Source organism: Mobula hypostoma, chromosome 3 (assembly GCF_963921235.1).
Source record: "Mobula hypostoma chromosome 3, sMobHyp1.1, whole genome shotgun sequence".
Taxonomy (NCBI): domain Eukaryota; kingdom Metazoa; phylum Chordata; class Chondrichthyes; order Myliobatiformes; family Myliobatidae; genus Mobula; species Mobula hypostoma.
In genome coordinates, this window is record NC_086099.1 from 137478956 (window position 1) to 137500578 (window position 21623).

The 21623-nt window shown below is 40.9% G+C and overlaps 1 protein-coding gene across 2 annotated transcripts in view; it reads left to right on the top strand.

Annotated features, from left to right (window-relative positions):
• Nucleotides 1–21623, top strand: part of dgkb (diacylglycerol kinase, beta) — an 828029-nt gene that overhangs the window by 415813 nt on the left and 390593 nt on the right. For both annotated transcript variants that reach the window (XM_063043772.1, XM_063043771.1), the window contains exons 15-16: nucleotides 4094–4167; nucleotides 5999–6073. In XM_063043772.1, coding sequence (XP_062899842.1) covers nucleotides 4094–4167; nucleotides 5999–6073 — 149 coding nt within the window. The remainder of the gene's footprint in view (nucleotides 1–4093; nucleotides 4168–5998; nucleotides 6074–21623) is intronic.

The window sequence follows — 21623 nt, forward strand, 5'->3', positions numbered from 1 at the left end:
CAAAAGCCTTCTTTACAACCCTGTCTACCTGTGATGCCACTCTCAGGGAATTCTGTATCTGAACTCCCAGATCCCTTTGTTCCTCTGCACTCCTCAGTGCCTACCATGTACTCTGTATTTCCTACCTTGATTTGTCCTTCCAAAATGCAACACCTCACACTTGTCTGCATTAAATTCCATCTGCCATTTTCTGGCCCATTTTTCCAGTTAGTCCAGATCCCTCTGCAAGCTTTGAAAGCCTTCCTCGCTGTCCACAACGCCTCCGATCTTAGTGTCATCAGCAAACTTGCTGATCCAATTTACCACATTATCATCTGGATCATTGATATAGACAACAAATAACAATGGTCTCAGCACAGATCCCTGAGGCACACCACTAGTCACAGGCCTCCAGCAATCATCCACTACCACTCTGTCTTCTCCCACACAGCCAATTTTGAATCCAGTTTACAACCTCTCCATGGATACCTAGTGTCTGAACCTTCTGAACTAACCTCCCATGTGGCATCTTGTCAAAGGCCTTATTAAAGTCCATGTAGATAACATCCACAGCCTTTCCTTCATCTACTTTCTTGGTAACCTCCTCGAAAAACTCTACAAGATTCGTTAAACACGATCTACCATGCACAAAGCCATGCTGACTATCCTTAATCAACCCTTAGCTGTCCAAATGCTTATATATTCGATCTCTCAGAACACCTTCCAATAATTTACCTCTTACTGATGTCAGGCTCACTGGCCTGTAATTACCTTGTTTAATTTTGGAGCCTTTTTTTAAACGACGGAACAACATGAGCTACCCTCTAATCCTCCGGCACCGCACCCTTGGCTAAGGTCATTTTAAATATTTCTGCCAGGGCCCCTGCAATTTCTACGCTAGTCTGTCTCAAGGTCTGAGGAAATATCATGTCAGGCCTGGGGGATTTATCTACCTTTATTCGCTGTAAGGCAGCAAGCACCTCCTCCTCCTCTTTAACTCGATATGTTCCATGACACTACTGCTTGTTTCCCTTCCTTCCATTTCCACTATGCCAGTTCCCTGAGTAAGTACTGATGCAAAATAACTGTTTAAGATCTCCCCCATCTCGTGAGGCTCCACACATAGACGACCACTCTGATCTTCTAGGGGGACCAACTTTGTCCCTTACTATCCTTTTATTCTTAATATACGACGGGAGGAAAAGATGGCGGCGGCGCAATGCAGCTCGCAGCGGCCACTCCGGTGGTGATGACTGTTATTTGTCAAGTAGGGTGCCGTGCACAATCCTGACATGAGAGCACAGAGGAACATCTGGTGAAACTTCTGACATGCCTGCTTCGCTGCTGCTGCTACTGTGTGGTCCAGAATCTCCGGAGGAGAAGGCCCTGAGTCCTCAGCTTTGCTTGTTGCTCGGCGGCCGGGGCGGGATTGAAGCACTCGGCAGAGGATGGTGCTCGGAGGGGCTGGTCGAAGGCTCGAAGTTTTCGGACAGTCACAGAGTCCGCTGCGGTCGGGTGCTTCCAATGGTGCTGCATTGGCAAGTTGGCGGCACTTGGACGTTCATGGCGGGGAGAGTTTCTCCCTTCTGCGGCCTGCGTGAGATGATGAATCTATTGGGACTTTGAGGCTTTTTTTTACCATTCCCACGGTCTGCTCTTTATCAAATTATGGTATTGTTTTGTACTGTTGTAACTATATGTTATAATTATGTGGTTTTGTCAGTTTTAATCTTGGTTTATCCTGTGTTTTCTTGTGATATCATTCTGGAGGAACATTGTATCATTTTTTAATGCATGCATTTCTAAATGACAAATGAGGACTGAGTGTCCTTATAATCTAATCTAATCTAATCTAATATACTTGTAGAAACCCTTCGGGCTTACCTTCACATTATTTGCCAAAGCAACCTCATGTCTTCTTTTGCCTTCCTGATTTCCTTCTTTAGTATTTTCTTACATTTTGTATACCCTTCAAGTACCTCATTTGTTCCTTGTTGCCTATACCTGCTATACACCTGTCTCTTTTTCTTAACCAGATCGCTAATATCTCTTGAAAACCAAGGTTCCCTATGCCTATTAATTTTGCCTTTAATCCTAGCAGGAACATGCAAACTCTGCACTCTCAAAATTTCACCTTTGAAGGCCTTCCACTTACTGAACACATCCTTGCTAGAAAACAACTTATCCCAATCCACTCTTCCTAGATCCTTTCTCATTTCTACAAAATTGGCCCTTCTCCAATTTAGAACTTCAACTCGAGGACCAGACCTGTTCTTATCCATAGTTAACATGAAACTAATGACATTATGGTCACTGGGCCCAAAATGTTCACCTACAGATACCTCTGTCACCTGACCTATCTGGTTCCCTAATAGGAGATCAAGTATTGCATCCTCTCTCGTGGGTACCTCTATATATTGATTTAGAAAACTTTCCTGAACACATTTGACAAACTCCAAGCCATCTAGCCCTTTCACAGTTTGGGAGTCCCAGTCAATACGTGGAAAATTAAAATCCCCAACTATTACAACTTGCTGTTTCTTACATCGGTCTGCTATCTCTCTACAGATTTCCTCCTCCAGTTCTCTCTGACTATTGGGCGGTCTATAATACGACCCTATTAGTGTGGTCACACGTTTCCTGTTCCTCAGCTCCACCCATATGGCCTCTGTAGACAAGCCCTCCAGGCTGTCCTGTCTCCGCACATCTGTGATATTTTCCCTGAGTAATAATGCCACTCCTCTACCTTTCATCCCTTCCCCTCTATCACGTCTGAAACAACGGAATCCTTAACAACAGAAACATTAAGCTGCCAGTCCTGCCCCTCCTGCAACCAAGTTTCACTAATAGCAATAATGTGATTGCTATAGCAATAATGAACCCTAAACTCATCTCCTTACCTATAATACTCCTTGCATTGAAATAGATGCACCTGAGAATGTTTCTATCATGTACAAACCTTTGATTTCTGTCTATACATGCAGTCCTCGCATGACCTTTATCCTCCTCCACCTCACTATCTGCTCTAACACTCTGGTTCCCCTCCCCCTGCAAATCCAGTTTACACCCCCCGGAGCAGCACTAGCAAATCTACCCACAAGGATGTTGGTCTCCCTGCAGTTCAGGTGCACACCGTCCCGTCGGAACAGGTCCCACCTTCCCTGGAACAAAGCCCAATTGTCCAGAAACATGAAGACCTCCCACCTGCACCATCTCCTTAGCCATGTATTTAGCTGCATTAGCTTCCTATTTCTAGCCTCACTAGCACGTGGCATGGGTAGCAAACCGGAGATTGCAACCCTGGAGGTCCTGTCCTTCAACTTTGCACCTAACTCCCTAAACTCTCTTTGCAGGACCTCCTCCTCTTTCCTATCCACGTCATTGGTCCCTACATGGACTACAACATCTGGCTGCTCACCCTCCCTCCTGAGAATACCGAGAACTCGATTCGAGATATCGCGGACCCTGGCACCAGGGAGGCAACTGACCATCCGGGATTCTCAATCTCTCAACAATACCATAACTTGATGAAGAACAGGCCATGGCACCGTAAAAAAGCTCAAAGTCTCTCGAATGTCCCACACCTCACGCAGACGGGAGAAGGAAGAAAACTCTCCCTGCCATACCTGACCACAGTCTGACTCTGAGTCATCCGAAAACTTCGAGCCTCTGATCAGCCCTCCGACACCGAGTACCGAGCACTATCTCTATCCGAACGATTCGACCTCAATCTTGGTCGCCAGCAGCAGGCAAAGCTGGGGATTTTGAGGCCTTCCCTCCGGAAGATTCTCGATCGCCCAGTAACAGCGGCAGCGAACCGGCGTTTCAGAAATTTCTCCAGATGTTCCTCTGTGTTTTCACGTCTGTCTCCATCAAATCAGAATTGTCCACGGCCCCTATTTAACGGATGCAATATCATTTTCACTGGAGAGCTGCGCGCGAACGGCGTGCTGCTATCTTCTCCTCCTGCCTTTACAGGAACAGTTAGTTCCTTTGGTGGCCTGTTAAATATAGTACCAATAGGATTCAAACTCTTAAAATCAAGTGAGATAAGTAATATGTAAATGAAACTTTGGTGATGATTGAATTGCATAGTGTGGATATATTTTTCCAGATAACGCCAGTTCCAGGCACACATCCTCTTCTGGTGTTCGTCAATCCAAAAAGTGGTGGGAAACAAGGAGAAAGGTGAGCCTCTGCCTTTGTATGTCATTGAGTTTTGAAAAATGAAACAGAATGTTGTTCATGGTGAGAAATCAAACAACAATCTAATTGGGGAAGACTAATGATAAACCCAGATAATTATGGATGTATTATAATGCAATATTTTAAAATATAAATATAAGATTAGTCAGTATCCAACGCAAATAGAAGTTATCACCAATAAACACAATAAAAACAGTGTTAGTCATCTGAAATTGCTCATGCTTACTGTATTTCCAAGCTGGTGTATGAATGGAACTCCTCGGAAAAGGTCAGAGACCTGGTTAAAGTGAGTCTCCATTGCTTCAGAAACCTCAAAATGCCTAAACCAGGGCACAGTCAACCTCTGCCTCTTAAAATGTAATTCCAAATAGTGAAGGAAGAGTAGGCATTCTCCAAAGCAATTATTTGCTCTTGCTTATCCGGCAAAGAGGCTCACATTTCTGCAGCAAATGAGTAACAGCATGGTGGTCACCACAAAATTGAAGTGGTCTTTGTAGTTCATACTTCAGGGAAGTAAACATACTGGACCTCCAAGACTTCCAAAGATAATCTTACAAGTAATTGGCCCAAGTAGAACCAGCACATAGTAGATGGAGGCAAAGGTGATCCAGCAGGAGAAGGGAGGGGCCTAGTACAAAGTAGAAGATGGCATAAATGTTATTGCAGAATGCCTGATGAGAATCATCTGTTTCTAGGCTAGCTCCTGTCTGGCCCCCTATGTCTGTCCTGAACATCCACAAGCATTGGCAGTGTAGCTCAACGGGGCACCACTTGCTACAATGTCACAAGCCAAGCAATTTGAGATCATCGTTATTACGCTTTAGCTGGTGACGTAAAGTCATTATGTAGAAGGAATGTTTACTACAGCTTTTCCTGAATTTACTGTAACTGCATGATGCTTATGAATGTTAATGCAGTTCTTCATAAAGGTTATGCTATATTCCTCCATTTCCTGATTATTCTATAATGCTTAAAATATTACCCCCAACAACCATCTGTAAAGCAGTATGACAGTTTGATATTCTTAAAATGCATTTGAGAATTGTAATGTTGGTTGTTTTGCAATGTATAAAATTGCAGAATTTTGATCAAAAAATGTCTGATACTGACTGCACTTCTGATAAATTTAGTTTATCTTTAAGGACTTATCCATCCCCTGCAGGTATAATATAATGTAATAGACACTATCCCTTTGCTTCCTGACACAGAGAGTTCCTTCAGCAGTTTATTTTCTGTAATTTAAGATTGGGTGATCAGATTTAAATACTAATTTTGAAAAATAAATCTTATAAGACAAATACAACAAAATAATTTTGAGAAATTCTCCTTTTTAATTGTGCCTAATTTCAATGAAATACTAAGCATTGCATGATTGAAATTGTCACTCATTAATTGTTCAGTGAAAATAAAGAATAGAAAACATATGACCTGGTATAAGTGTCGTGTCTAGTTAATATCCCCTACAAGTGCCTCTATTTATCTTCCCCTGTGACTTGTGCACTGTTTCAACTCACATTTCTGTAAAAGCACTACCTGGGGACATTAATTAGGTGTGACACCAGTACGAGCTTGACCCAAGCACCCTCCTGGAAAAGACCTTCATTATAAATCATCATTAAAACTAAAATGATTACAGTAACAATACAGATCACTTCTTCGTTAATATTAAATGATGAATTCACATATATTACTTCGTCTATAAAGATTCCTTTATGCTTTATCAAATAGACTCTTCTAGGAAGCTGACATAAAATTCTAACATAAAACAGGTTGTTTTAACTAATGGATAATTTATTTTCTAATCTTTTCATAGAATCTTCAGAAAATTCCAGTTTCTGCTGAATCCTCGCCAGGTTTACAGTCTTGGTAGTAGTGGCCCAATGCCAGGGTAAGTACAACAGGAAAACCGGAATTAGAAATATCATGTACAGATTGAAAATATGAAAAGGTTACCAAATTCATGTTTTTAATAATATTTATGTTGAACATTAAGGATGTAGGTACAAATCATTTTCCGATCTTGTAGTAAGCACTAACATAATCCATAGAAAATAGTTCATGTTTAGACATTTAATCCTGGTTTTAAAGCTCAATTATCGAGTATAACTTAATATATGAACAAAGAAATCAAAGCTATTTGAAAGGGCATCGTGACACATATTAACTTCTCTAAAGACTGAAATGCAACCTGGAATTGTACACTGTAAAATTCTGTTGTTATATATTATAAAGTATATAAAACAATTTTACTAATTATCACCTTAAAATAAGTAAGATGCAATATATTAATATTTTGCTCTCTAATAAGATCATGAAAATCTACTTCAGCTTTTGTGATACTGAGACACACTGAAGTCTCTTAAATCTGCATTGAAACTTTTGTTATCTTGGGAGTTGACAAGTTTCATTAATGTTGAAGACAAATAGTGAATAACGTTCTTGTATGAATTATGCGCTGTGCAGTTTGTTATGATACCCTGTGTTCCCAGCAGGATGGGATGTACAAGCTGATAAATCTTACCCTTACAGAAACATTACAAGATTGCAGTCAGCCTGAGGCAAGATTACCAGACACATCTGTTTCCTAATTCACAAACAACAGTATTATATCTTAAACGTCTGACTTTCTCTTCAACCGTAGAGACTCTTTCCTGTAAATCATAAACAAAACTACAGTGAACAATTGTACTGTTTCTGAACTACCTTTCATTGAAAAAAGAGGTATAGTTTTAATATGTTGCTAGCAGAGTCCAGTGAAGAAAAAAATGTTAACAGAATTTTTGTGTTTATATTGGGATATAATGCTAAATTAAACACAATAAAGTGTTTCACAGTATTCGAGTGGGAGTTGGGCAGCAGTAGAATAAAAACAGTGGACGTGATTGAAGGCTTGAAGGATGAGGTTTTGGGGATATTTTACTTAATTGTGAGAAAAATGGGAGCTCTAAAGGGTTCGGCCTAGTCTCTTAAAGGGTTTACTGCATATGAGTTTGCAGAAGACTAGCAGCAGAAGAATGCAACAGTGCACTGACATGTAAAGTTGGAAAACCTTGTCAAGATAGGGTAGATGATGCTGTGGAAGGAATTATAAAAATCCTTCTGTATTCAGTGTGTTCAAACACAAGCAGTAAATGGTGAAACAGATGGGAAAAATAAGTGGCTGAGGCAGTCTGGGGTAGGATATGGATGGTGGTGGTAGATGAGCTAAAGTTTACATGCACAGTGGAGCAAGAAAGGTCAACAAGCAAAATTGAGGTCAAGAAATATGGAGTCCATGGGGTAAAATGGGAATTGGCTTTATTAAAAATGTCTGTGTAGGGGTTTGAAAGGTCAGTAAAGCAATCATCCAAAACCTCAGGACTGGACAAAAGTAATATCATCCTGAATAAATAGCAGGGAAAGTCAGTGGAGTTGGAGGTTGTGGGGTCAGAATCTTTGAAAGGACTGCACATCTTTGGGCTGACTGATTTGATGCAACTCTCAGATCATACTATGTTTCCAGGTTCAAGCTACCTGAGAAATTGTAGAGTTTATCTAAAGGGTGACCTGCATGGTGCTTCTACCTGCAGCAAATATAAAATGTTAATCAAATGGAAAGATCTTGGTCTGTCATCTTTCCCTCCTCCCTGCCCAAAAGGTCACTGAAGGTCAAAGCACAGGTGAATGAGGTGGTGACAAAGGTATACTGAGTGCTAACCTCCATTGGCCTTGTTGTTGAATATAAAAGCATGGATGTCATATCATAAAATGCTGCCAATTTCGGAAGGGTGCCCCAAAGAAGCAGATCATCTGGCCAACATTCTGATCCTGTCTGACGAGAGGTTCTATGAGGGGCAAGGAATGAAGTCCTCAGCATTCAGAAAAGCTATAGTTTTTTTGCTTCCAGTGATCCAAGAAATAGAAAGAATGAAATAAAATCTGCAGAACTTTCTCTCCTCTATAAATATTGTTGGTGGAGAGTAATATTAAGCTTGGGTACATTGTCTTGGGAATATTCCATAACATTTCCCACACAAAACAACTTACTATTTCAATCTGACATTTCCATTCTTTCTCTCCAAGAGACAGTGATATTTTTTTGGATTTCCACCAATGACCAATAGCTAGCGAAACAGATTAATATGCATTACAAACGAACTGAGTTCAAAACAAAGATCCAGATGGGAGGCAAATGGCATCATAGCAAAAATGGAAATTAAAAAAAAAATTAAACTCGCAGAGAACAGCACTGTTCATGAAAATAACTTTAGTTTCTATGTAAGTCTGTTGCATCTGTTAACTCTCAACAAGTGACCTAGCCAAATATTCTGCAAAACTGAGAGAATCAGAAAAAGTCTGGATATTCTGCTTAGTCCTTGATCATTCTGCTGGCTTTCTCTTTGAACTTTGATTGGATGGCAAGAGAAGTGCGAAAAATAACTATTTGTGTGAACAGTTGCATTCCCATATGTGCATCAGTAATATTTTTACAGAAATAGATGTAAATTAATGTGCAGCATTAACACATTACAGAAATGTAGGTGATTCTTGTAGTGATCACTTCTCTAACAAGGATTGGCCATTCATTTTAAATTGTATCCTGTTCTGATTATTGTCATTATTATTAGGGTGTCCCAGAAATATGTCTACAATGATCACAAACAATTCAACATACCCACGTTTCATTTTATTGAAAATTAAGTTTGCAAGCTTACTGCCATTTATGAGCGTTTTTTTTCCACCTTCACTGGATATGTTGGTCATTGGCTAGCATGGCAGATCATATTCCCTGAAGGACATTTGTTAGCTAGATAAGTTTCAACTAAAATACACGGTTGTGTCACAGCTATGGATCTGGCAATGCAGCAGATACAGCAATTGTGCTCGTGAATATGCATATGTCAGCTAATTATTATTTTATTGTGATGGTATTAAACTCCCGTCACAGCGCTTGTCAAGACTTGAGCAAAGCACAGCAATGTTTCACTGCCTGCTTGCATTCGGTGTTGCCTGAGAAATTGGACTGTTGAGTTAACTGATTCTGAAGACTAGCGGTATTAATTTTATATTTAGCTATTCCTTTCAGCAGCAGTGTTGTGTTGGCTTCATTTTCCATTTGAGAGTTTTAGTTAATGGCCCTGTTTGGCCTGGTGTTTATTGTTTTCCTTTCCCCCTAACTCTGTTCGCATTAAAGTCTGTGAACTATCGACCTGCTTCAGAGTCCCTCATTCCGCGTTTGGGCCATATCCAAACGTAGTGACAGCAAGTCTCAATCACACAAAGAATGGAGTTAAATACCATCACAATGAAATCATAATTAGCTAACATGTACGCACTCATGAGTGCAATTGCTGTATCTGCTGCGCTGCTGAATCTGTGGCTGTGACAGGTTGCCCTTGTCGATAGTGATGTTTTTCTCCCAGTTTCATGAATAGAATTAAATCTCTAGCTGACATTTTGTGATTTGAAGACTTTGATGATTGTTTCCTTTGGGACATGCAGGACACCTCTTTATCAAACTTAATGATCACAGTACAGCAGCACATTCTTGCTTCTTTGAGAAATCATCTCCACCACTAGTCAAAGTTTAAACCCCGTCAAGCATACAAACCTGCGCATTGTGCTTTCAATCTGACCAGTTGCTAGTTGTATTTCTCCCTATATTTTATTCCTATATTGTCATATGTTCACCCCTCTCTTCTATTCATTGCTTCCATTCTGAACTTTTCTTTCCTAATTTGATAATCCTTAAATTAAAAATATTTAGCAGAAGTCCAAAAATACCCCACAGTTGCTGGTGTTTGACTGTGGTCATCCAACATTGAGGCAAGCTTTAGTAATATGGGCGAAAATGTCTTCTTGCCATATAAAGAAGTGACTGTACACTTGTGGTAAGGTAAGCACAATATTTGATTGCATTGTTTGGAGCTTCCACAGAAGTACTTCAGCTGGAAAAATGGGCTGAAAATGGCAGATGGAATTTAATGGAGACAAGTATGAGGTTTTGCATTTGCATTTTGGTAGAACCAACCAGGGTAGGCCTTACACAGTGAAAGGTAGGGCACTGAGAACTGCAGTAGAACAAAGGAATCTGGGATTACAGGTCCATAATTCAGAATCAGAATCAGGTTTATTATCTCCTTCATGTGACGTGAAATTTGTTAACTTAGCAGCAGCAGTTCAATGCAATACATAATCTAGCAGAGGGAGAGAAAAAATAATAATAAATAAAATAAAATAAAACATAACAAATAAACAAGTAAATCAATTACGTATATTGAATAGATTTTTTTAAATGTGCAAAAACAGAAATACTATATATTTAAAAAAAAGTGAGGTAGTGTCTAAAGCTTCAATGTGCATTTAGGAATCGAATGGCAGAGGGGAAGAAGCTGTTCCTGAATCACTGAGTGTGTGCCTTCAGGCTTCTGTATCTCCCACCTGATGGTGACAGTGAGAAAAGGGCATGCCCTGGATGCTGGGCATACTTAATAATGGACACCGCCTTTCTGAGACACCGGTCCCTGAAGATGTCCTGGGTACTTTGTTGACTGATGCCCAAGATGGAGCTGAATAGATTTACAACCTTCTGCAGCTTCTTTCGGTTCTGTGCAGTAGCCCCTCCATACCAGTTGCAAGTGTCATCACAGGTAGATAGGATCGTAAAGAAACCTTTTGGCATATTGGACTTCATAAATCAGTTTATTGAATATAGGAGATGGGAAGTTATGTTGAAACTGAATAATATATTGGCCTAATTTGGAGTATAGTGTGCAATCTTGGTTACCTACTTCCAGGAAAGATGTAAACAATGTTGAAAGAATGCAGAGAAAATTTACAAGGACATTGCTGGCTCTGGAGAACCTGAGTTATAAGGAAAGATTGAATAGGTTGGGATTTTATTTCTTAGGATTTAGAAGATTGAGAGGAGATTTGATAGAGGTGTACAAAATCATGAGGGGTACAGTTAGGGTAAACGGAAGCAGGCTTTTTCCACTGAGGTTGGATGGGACTATAACCAGAGATCAGGGATTAAGGGCAAAAGGTGACCAGTTTAAGGGGAACATGAGAGGAAACTTCTTCACTCAGAGGGTTGTGAGAGTGTGGAATGAGATGCCAGCACACATGGTGCATGCAAGCTTGATTTCAATGTTTGAAAGAAGTTTGGATAGTTACATGGATGGTAGGAGTATGGAGGGCTATGGTCCTGGTGCAGGTTGATGGAGCAGGCAGTTTAAATGGTTTTGGCATAGGCTAGATGGGCCAAGGAGCCTGTTTATGTGCTGTACTTCTCTATGACTATTTCTCTACTTAAATCACAAAAGGTTATGCCAAGGTCCTGATGACTTGACTTGTTTAATTTGCAGTATTCTTCAAAATGTTCTTGACCGGAAGACATCATGTACATCTAGCAACTGGTGATAATGGAAGTTGTTACAAGGATTACCCCGTAATAATAATGGTCAGTTAGGCTCAGAGAGAATCTGTATTTACTGTCAAGTACCTTTTTGTCTTAAACTAAAAAGCACTTGAACTTACACAACCGAATATCTGTGTACCGATCTATTGAGTTTCCAACCCTCCATGAACAGTCAAAAATATAGAAAAGATCATACCCAGCAAAGTAGTCCATACTGTGATTTGGGGTCCTCCATGTCCACGATGCCTGGTCTCCAAAGAATTGTTGCTATTTTGCATTTGAAGCTTCTTACTTTTAATCACTTCTTATCAGTTTAAATGTTCCATTTCAACCTCGTTGGCTTTAGGTCATCTGACTTACCTATGTCACCTTTTTATTGGCCCTGGTCCAAGCTAGCATCCATTTATTGCCCTCTTTCACAGGTGACAACTGATAATTTATTGCTTTTACTTGTAAGTCAGTTACCAAACCCAGCAGCCAGCACAAATCATATGGGGAAGACGGAGACCACACATTCACAAACATGAATATTATATCATACCAAAGAACACCTGACAAATAACTTCTTATTTGGAAATGATCTCTAGTCCAACAGATTACCTAGTGCATCATTGTTTCTACTTTAAACACTGATTCAGCCAAGTTCATAAGATGGAAGAATCCATTGCTTCATCCTCATGGCAAGAAAAAAGTCAATTGGTCTGTCTACTTCCAGTACCCTTGGTTCATTCAAATTCACTGATTTGTAGACTGTGGTTCTTTCTGGCCAACAAAGATATCTTCAGCTGCACTGTAATGAGACTCTAAGAGACACAACACTTACCACATCCAAAGTGATAATGGTCAACTGTCATCTCTAACTTGGCTCAACTCAATGCTGTACTGAAGAATTGCACCACAGAGTGACACAAACTAACCCTTCTTTCACTTGCCTCATGATGATTTCTCAATTTCCTGTCATTTTGGCTAAAACAGCCATTGAATGGTCTGATGTGTCTGCTTTTAATGCCTGTGCTTTGTCCTTCCTTTGTCTCAGAGTTATAGCTGTTGTGACCTTAAACAACCTTCTTAACCACTCATTGCACACTAATTTTGGTGTCATCCACAAACTTACTAATTCAGACACTTGTTATCTCATCCAAATCATTAATATGTTCTGTTACACTCTTTCGTTTGGCTGTATTCATGGGTATTCATGTACAGGTATAACTGAATGACAAGTAAAACTTGAACTTTAACTTGAAAGAAAACTCTGCAGTACACTACTGGACACAGGTCTCCAGCCTGAAAAAAAAACCCTCCATCACCACCCTCAGACTCTTTCCACCAAGCCAGTCTTGTATCCAGTTGACTAGCTCACCTTGGATTGCGTGTAATCTCATATCCTGGACCATGCTACCATTTGGGATCTTGACAAAGTCCTAGGATACACTTGCTTGTGCCACAGTGATGAATTTAGCTTTACATGCTTCAAGGTTGCATATGCAGGTTTTCAGTATATCATCATGCACCTCCTTGAACTCACTCGATTCCACAACCACCTTCCCAGTATATACAGCTTGGTATCAGCTCATCCCTCTGCAATTAGACCTTGGACTTCCTGACTAATAGACCCCAATCAGTTGAGTTAGACAACCTCTCCTCCTCCACTGTCACCCTGAACACTGGCATGCCTCAAGGCTGTGTGCTGAGCCCTCTTCTGTACTCCCTTTTCACCTATGACTACGTTCCCATACATGGTTTTAACTCCATAATCAAGTTCGTGGATGACACCATGGCGGTTGGCCTGATCAGAGGGGATGACAAGAAGGCCGACAGGGACGAGGTCCAGCACCTGGCTGCGTGGTGTGCTGACAACAACCTGCCCCTTAACACCCAGAAGACCAAGGAGATCATTGTGGACTTCAGGCATGCTAGGAGCCACACTCACATCCCCATCTACGTCAATGGAACTGTAGTGGAGTGTGTATCAAGCTTCAAGTTCCTTGGTGTCCACATTTCCGAGGACCTCACCTGGTCCCTAAGCTCCTCCATCCTGATCAAAAAGGTGCAACAGCACCTCTATTTCCTGTGGAGCATTAAGAAAGCTTACCTCTGTCCCAGGATACTGATGGACTTTTACCGCTGTACCATTGAGAGCATACTCACCAACTGCATCTCAGTGTGGTATGGCAATTGTCCCATATCAGACTGCAAAGCACTCCAGCGTGTGGTGAAAACTGCCCAGCAGATTATCGGCACCCAATTGCCCACCATTGAGAACATCTACCATAAATGCTGCCTAGGCAGGGTGAAAAACATTATCAAGGATGCATCTCACCCTAACCATGGACTTTTTACTCTCCTCCCATCCGGTAGGCGCTACAGGAGCCTCCGCTCCTGCACCAGCAGGCACAGGAAGAGCTTCTTCCCTGAGATTGTGACCCTGCTGAACCTCACATCACAGCGCTAAGCAGTACTGCCTCAGTACTTTTATATTTGTGTGCTGTAGCACTTACTTTTTATTCGCAGTTATCTTGTAAATAACACTTTCCTTTGCATTTCTGATCAAATGCTAACTGCATTTCATTGGCTTTGTATCTGTACTCGGCACAATGACAAAGTTGAATCTAATCTAATGAGCAATATTCTTTTTAAGACCTTTCCCATACGTAGAGCATGATAATGATCTTTAAAATACCTTCATCACTTTACCTGTAAGTAGCCTTTCCCAGTCAATGTTTGCAAGTTCTTGTCTAATGCCTAATGCCACCATATTAGCCCTGGCCCAGTTTAGGACTTTGACCTATCACTTTCATAATTATTTTAAAACCATAATAGAATTATGGTTGCTACTGACACTGACATATTAGCCACTTGCCCTACCTCATTTCCCAAGAGAAGTCAGAGTGTTACCCCCTCCCCTCACATCAGCCCACCTACTTATTACTTTAAAAAAAATTCTGGACATCCTTAATGAATATTGCACCATCAAATCCCTTAGCAATATAGGAGTCCTAATCAATATGAAGGATATTTAAATTGTCTACTATTACAGCCTATTATTCCTGCACCTATCTGCAATTTCACTGCATACCTGCTAGTTATAGAAAGGAATCTAGTATAAAGACATCAAAATGATAATCCTTTTCTTATTTCTAAGTTATACCTATATTGCCTCATTGGACCGAAAATATCCTAAGTATTGCTGTGATGGGATCGCTAATCAAAAACACAACTCCTCCAACTTTCCCACCTCTATCATGACTAAAATCTGACCCTTTCATTATGTCTCTTTCCTCATCCACGTTCTTCAAACACTGGCAAATTTCTACAGATATACCGTGGTCCAGTATTGGTGGGTAGGGGTACTGCACAGGATCAATATAAGCTGCAGTGAGTTGTAAACTTGGAGCTTACAACTTGATGGAGTTGTAAGCTCCATTATGGACACTCACCTCTGTAGTATCCAGGACATCTTCAAGGAGCGTTGCTTCAAAAAGGCAGTGTCCATCATTAAGGACCTCCATCACCCAGGTCATGTCTTGTTCTCATTACTACCATCAGGAAGGAGGTACAGAAACCTGAAGGCACACGCTCGGTGATTCAGAAACAGCTTCTTCCCTCTGCCATCCGATTTCTGAATGGACATTGAACCCATGAACACTACCTCACTACTTTTTTTATTTCTATTTTCCACTTAGTTAACTATACTTACTGTAATTCATAGATTTTATTCTATTATTATTATGCATTGCATTGAACTGCTGCTGCAAAGACAACAAATTTCACAACATATGCTGGTGATATTAAAGCTGATTCTGATTCTGATCCTTCCGAATAGACTCTGAAAATAAAATGTTCAGATATTCTCAAAATTCAGCTTTGTACTTCACAAATACAAAATACACCTTTACCTCTGTTAACTTTTTATTAAATTTCAAACTGGACGTTTTCCTTTTTACTGATATACCCTTCTCTCTACCATGCACTGTGACTTCAGTGTGTATAATCAGATGGATGCAATACAATAGTTTGCTGAGGTTATTTGAAAAACAACAAAATATCATTCTCCCCACAAAAGCTGGTTATATATAAATTTGTTGATTTGCAGCACTAGTACAGTGCAGACATAAGAAAAACAATAAATAAGTTGTGCAAAAAAGAAAGTTGTGAACCATTTAGAAAATTGATAGTGGAGGGAAGAAGTTCCTGAATCAGTGAGTGTGGAACTTCAGGGTCCTGTACCTCCTTCTCAATGGTAGTAATGAGAAGAGGGCATGTTCCAGATGGCCAGAGTCCTTAGTGATAGATGACACCTTTTTGGCGCACCAACTCTTGAGGTGTTCTCAATAGCTGGCAGTGATTTTCCCTTAGTGGAGCTGCTTGAGTTCACAACTTTCTGCAGCCCATTGTGATCCTGTGCATTCCATATCAGTTTGTGATGGAACCAGTCAGATTGCTCTCCACTGTACAACAACAGAAATTTGTAAGAGTCTTTGGTGACATACCAATTCACTTCAAACTCCTAATGATGAAGAGCCACATATTCATAATTGCATCAACACATTGGGCCCAGGATTGATCCACTGAGATGTTGAAACCCAGGAACTTGAAGCTGCTCACCCTTTCCGTTTCCGACCCCTCAATGAGGACAAGATTGTAATCTCCTGAATTCTCGTTCCTGAAGCCCACAATCTTGCTGGTGTTGAGTGCAAGGTTGTTGTTGCGACACTACTCACCAGGTGATTTATCTTACTTTTGTATACCTCTGAGATTTTATTGACAATGACGGTATCATTGGAAAATTTATAGATACTGTTTGAGGGGTGCCTAGCCACATCATCATGAGTGTAAAGGGAGTAGAGCAGGGGCTAAGGATACATACTTGAAGTACAGTAAAAGCAGATCTTGATTTAACCAGAGCTTTCTCCAACCTCAACTGAACATGAATGTTTCTAAAAGCAGGGAAGTTCTTCCAGTGATCAGGGAATTCTTCAAAAGACCAGGTTAACATCTACCATTGAGTCAGAAATACTGAAGTATATTAATAGTCTGAAGCAAGATCACATAAACATTACTGATGTCTATTTGATTTTATTTAAATAGTGACTGGAGTTTAGAATTGCTTCATTGGCTGCATTTTGGGTCATTCTAAGGGGCACTATTTCAGTCCAACTTCCCTTTGGAAGGGATGTAGCTCTTCTGTAACAGGAGTCCTGCAAAGTTTAATTAATGCATTATGATATAGCTTTAAGTTACTGGTAGATAACTGAAACATTTCATAAGTAAATTATGCATTGCTTATTCATAAAATTAAATTTTGAAAATCTTCATTCTTCCTTTTAAATATAGAAGCTTTGTTTTATTCAAAATCGTGAGAGGTAAGGTGGTTAACATCAGTTGAATTTCAGAATGGAGGAGACTAAAAAATTGGCCACAACTATGCTATACCAACTTGTTTGCAAAACCCAAGGCTTTAATTCAGAAACCTATTCATATCTTAGCAAACCTTTCCTCATTGCACTTTTGGAAGTTTTCCAATTGTTTATACTGCCACAGCTTTATCCACTGCAGTCTCTGACCCCTAAAAAATCATGATATGAATTTTAATACAACACAATTATAGCTAACATGGCTCATGTTGGAAATCCTTACAACAATGATGATAGTATAACAAACAGAGGTTTTCTAATCTTTCTTGGTTATAGAAAGTGAAAGGTGCACTCAGCAGAAGACTGACTAAACTTTCAGACATGCTGTGAGAGAAATCTCAACCTCCCTGTTCAAACATCAAAATGCACATGGTAAAAATAATCTCCAAAGAAACAAATTAACACCCTGCTCCCCAGTGCCTTCTCCTTGCATCAAAGCTTCAATGCAAACAGACAAAATAGAATGTGGGTGCTGTTTTTACTTCAGTAATGTTGGATCCCACAATGTAGCCTCTGAGTGCATAATGGAAAGTAAATCAGCTTAAACTCTTTAGAGGGATGAAGGGGATTTGAACTGGTGATAAAAGTTGTATTTAATTACTCCCTTCAGTTTATACACGCTGAAGCAATTAGTCAGATTTACAGTACGTGTAATTAATATAATCTCTAAGACTGATGGAAGTTATATCTTATACGGGAGATGCCGTATTGGCACCTAAGTCCTTTTGCAGGAATAAATTAAAATTCAGATAGTTTAGAAGGATTGATCTTTTTTTTTCAGATGACCTACCATTGAAGTACTAAGGGCTAGAAATTCATTTTCACAGAGCTGGGGAAAACTTAACACTACAGTTGGTTACAAAAGTAGTTTAACCCACAGTGAGATAATTTCTGTCAATTATCTCAAACTTTTATCACATATCAGGAAATTGCCATTTTCAATTAAGTAGTATGAATATTTCAATTCAACTTTTGTGAAACTCCCCTAAATGATGTTAAGATTAGTGTTACACATATTATTCATCTGCATTAGGATTTTCATTAGTGTGGGCACGTGGCCAAGTGGTTAAGGCATTGGACTAGCTACCTGAAGGTCGTGAGTTCGAGCCCCAGCCAAGGGAATGTGTTGTATCCTTGAACAAGGCACTTAATCACACATTGCTCTGTGACGACACGGGTGCCAATCTGTATGGGTCCTAATGCCCTTCCCTTGGACAACAAGCCGATTAGGCAGCAGATAAATGATGGACGGGATGGACAGAGCCACTTCGGCAGATCTTTCCTAACCTGTTTAAGCAGGTCAGTCAGTCAACTGTTTGAGCCAAGCCACTGGCAAGGAAGGGGGAGATATGCCAGAATAAAATGGAGGGGGTGGAGATTGAGGACATGAGTTGAGAGTTAGGGGGCAAAAGTTTAGGGGTATCATGAGGGGGAACTTCTTTACTTAGAAAGTGGTAGCTGTTTGGAACGAGCTTCCAGCAGAAGTAGTTGGGACAGGTTCGATGTCATCATTTAAAGTTAAATTGGATAGATATATGGACAGGAAAGGAATGGAGGGTTATGGGCTGAGTGCAGGTCGGTGGGACTAGGTGATAGTAAGAGTTTGGCACAGACTAGAAGGGCCGAGATGGCCTGTTTCAGTGCTGTAATTGTTATATGGTTATATATGGTTATATTGGTGTCATGGAGAGGGGAGACTTGCAGCATGGGCAACTGCTGGTCTTCCATACAACCTTGCCCAGGCCTGCTCCCTGGAGAGTGAAGACTTTCCAGGCACAGATCCATGGTCTCGCAAGACTAGCGGATACCTTTTAGGGTTATTAACCTGAAACATGACAACTGTTATCTACAACATTAAAGCTTGGTTTCATTGATCCTTTCCCCTTGGACGTATACCATTTACACAATTGCACTGTCTTTTAAAATCTGACCATCTCTGGGACGTCAAATGCAACTTCACAGGTATGGTTTGATGGATGTGGGTAGTAAAAGCCAATGTCACTTTCAGCTTTCCAGCTAATCTCTGCAACATTTCATGGCATTCTATCCAAACTTTATTCTGAAGGAGAGGAGACTTCATCCACTTTTCCCTCCTCCCATGGAAATAGACTAAACAGATATATGAGCAATTTACCTGCTCTGCTAACAAATGTAGGCATTTAGAGACCACCCTAAGGTCTTCACATGGAATTCCTACCAGGTGTACATGGCTAAATAAAAGAGGTTATGCAGTTGCTGGAAATCCTGAGTAACACGCACAAAATGTTGGAGGAACACAGCAGGTCAGGCAGCATCTATGGAAAAGAATAAAGAGTCACTGTTTCATGTCAAGACCCTTCTCAGGACAAGCATACATGCCTGTAACCTTGAAACTTCTATAGCTTCCCCTTGTATAAGAACACTGTGGTTGCTATCTTTCAGCTTGTCCAGGTCCTTCCGATTCCTTGGAGGCATTCTTCTAGCTCTCTCCGTTCATCAATGGCAACTGTTTCTTGTCTTGTGGGTTCATGTTTTTAAGAATAGGGTTCAGACCTTGTACAGATCTATATGCTGACCATGATGAGGACACACAACACCTCAGCAGTGATAGCTGAAACTGATACTATCATTTACCCTAGGATGTATGACAACTCTTTTGTATATGTCATATTTGAAGTTCTTGCTTCTAAAGCTACTTTCAGAATCAGTATATTAGAGTGACCCACAGTGTTGTTTTTCCATGAAGAAAAGGACAGATAATACGTTCTACAGGTTTTGAGATCTAGGTAAACTAGAAGAGAATGCATGTTTAGAAACATCATTAGAACACAGAATAGTACAGCACAGTACAGGTCCTTCGGCCCACATTGTTGTGCCAACCCTCAAACCCTGCATCCCATATAACCCCCCACCTTAAATTCCTCCATATACCTGTCTAGTAGTCTCTTAAATTTCAAAAGTGTACCTGCCTCCACCACTGACTCAGGCAGTGCATTCCATGCACCAACCACTCAGAGTAAAAAAAAAACCTTCCTCTAATATCCCCCTTGAACTTCCCACCCCTTACCTTAAAGCCATATCCTCTTGATTTGAGCAGTGGTGCCCTGGGGAAGAGGCGCTGGCTGTCCACTCTATCTATTCCTCTTAATATCTTGTATACCTCTATCGTGTCTCCTCTCATCCTCCTTCTCTCCAAAGAGTAAAGCCCTAGCTCCCTTAATCTCTGATCATAATGCATACTCTCTAAACCAGGCAGCATCCTGGTAAATCTCCTCTGTACCCTTTCCAATACTTCCACATCCTTCCTATAGTGAGGCAGCCAGAACTGGACACAGTACTCCAAGTGTGGCCTAACCAGAGTTTTATAGAGCTGCATCATTACCTCATGACTTTTAAACGCTATCCCTCGACTTACGAAAGCTAATACCCGATAAGCTTTCTTAGTCACCCTATCCACCTGTGAGGCAACTTTCAGGGATATGTGCACATGTACCCCCAGATCCCTCTGCTCCTCCATGCTACCAAATATCCTGCCATTTACTTTGTACTCTGCCTTGGAGTTTGTCCTTCCAAAGTGTACTACCTCACACTTCTCCAGGTTGAACTCCATCTGCCACTTCTCAGCCCACTTCTGCATCCTATCAATATCTCTCTGCAACCTTTGACAATCCTCTACACTATCCACAACACCTTTGTGTCGTCTGGAAACTTGCCAACCCACCCTTCTACCTCCACATCCAGGTCGTTAATAAAAATCACGAAAAGTAGAGGTCCCAGAACCAAACCTTGTGGGACACTGCTAGTCACAACCCTCCAATCTGAATGTACTCCCTCGACCATGACCCTCTGCTTTCTGCAAGCCAGCCAATTCTGAATCCACCTGGCCAAACTTCCCTGGATCCCATGCCTTCTGACTTTCTGAATAAGTCTACCGTGTGGAACCTTGTCAAATGCCTTACGAAAATCCATGTAGATCACATCCACTGCACTGCCCTCATCTACATGCCTGGTCACCATCTCAGAGAACTCTTTCAGGCTTGTTAGACATGATCTGCCCTTCACAAAGCCACGCTTACTGTCCCTGATCAGACCATGGTTCTCTAAATGCCCATAGATCCTATCTCTAAGAATCTTTTCCAACAGCTTTCCCACCACAGACACAAGGCTCACTGGTCTATAATTACCTGGACTATCCCTACTACCTTTTTTGAACAAGGGGACAGCATTCGTCCCCCTCTAATCTTCCGGTACCATTGCTGTGGACAACGAGGACATAAAGATCCTAGCCAGAGGCTCAGCAATCTCTTCCCTCGCCTCGTGGAGCAGCTGGGGGAATATTCCGTCAGACCCCGGGGACTTATCCGTCCTGATGTATTTTAACAACTCCAACACCTCCTCTCCCTTAATATCAACATGTTCCAGAACATCAACCTCACTCATATTGTCCTCACCCTCATCAAGTTCCCTCTCCTTGGTGAATACAGAAGAGAAGTATTCATTGTTGACCTCGCTCACTTCCACAGCCTCCAGGCCCATCTTCCCACCTTTATCTCTAATCGGCCCTACCTTTACTCCTGTCATCCTTTTGTTCTTCACATAATTGAAGAATGCCTTGGGGTTTTCCTTTACCCTACTCGCCGAGGCCT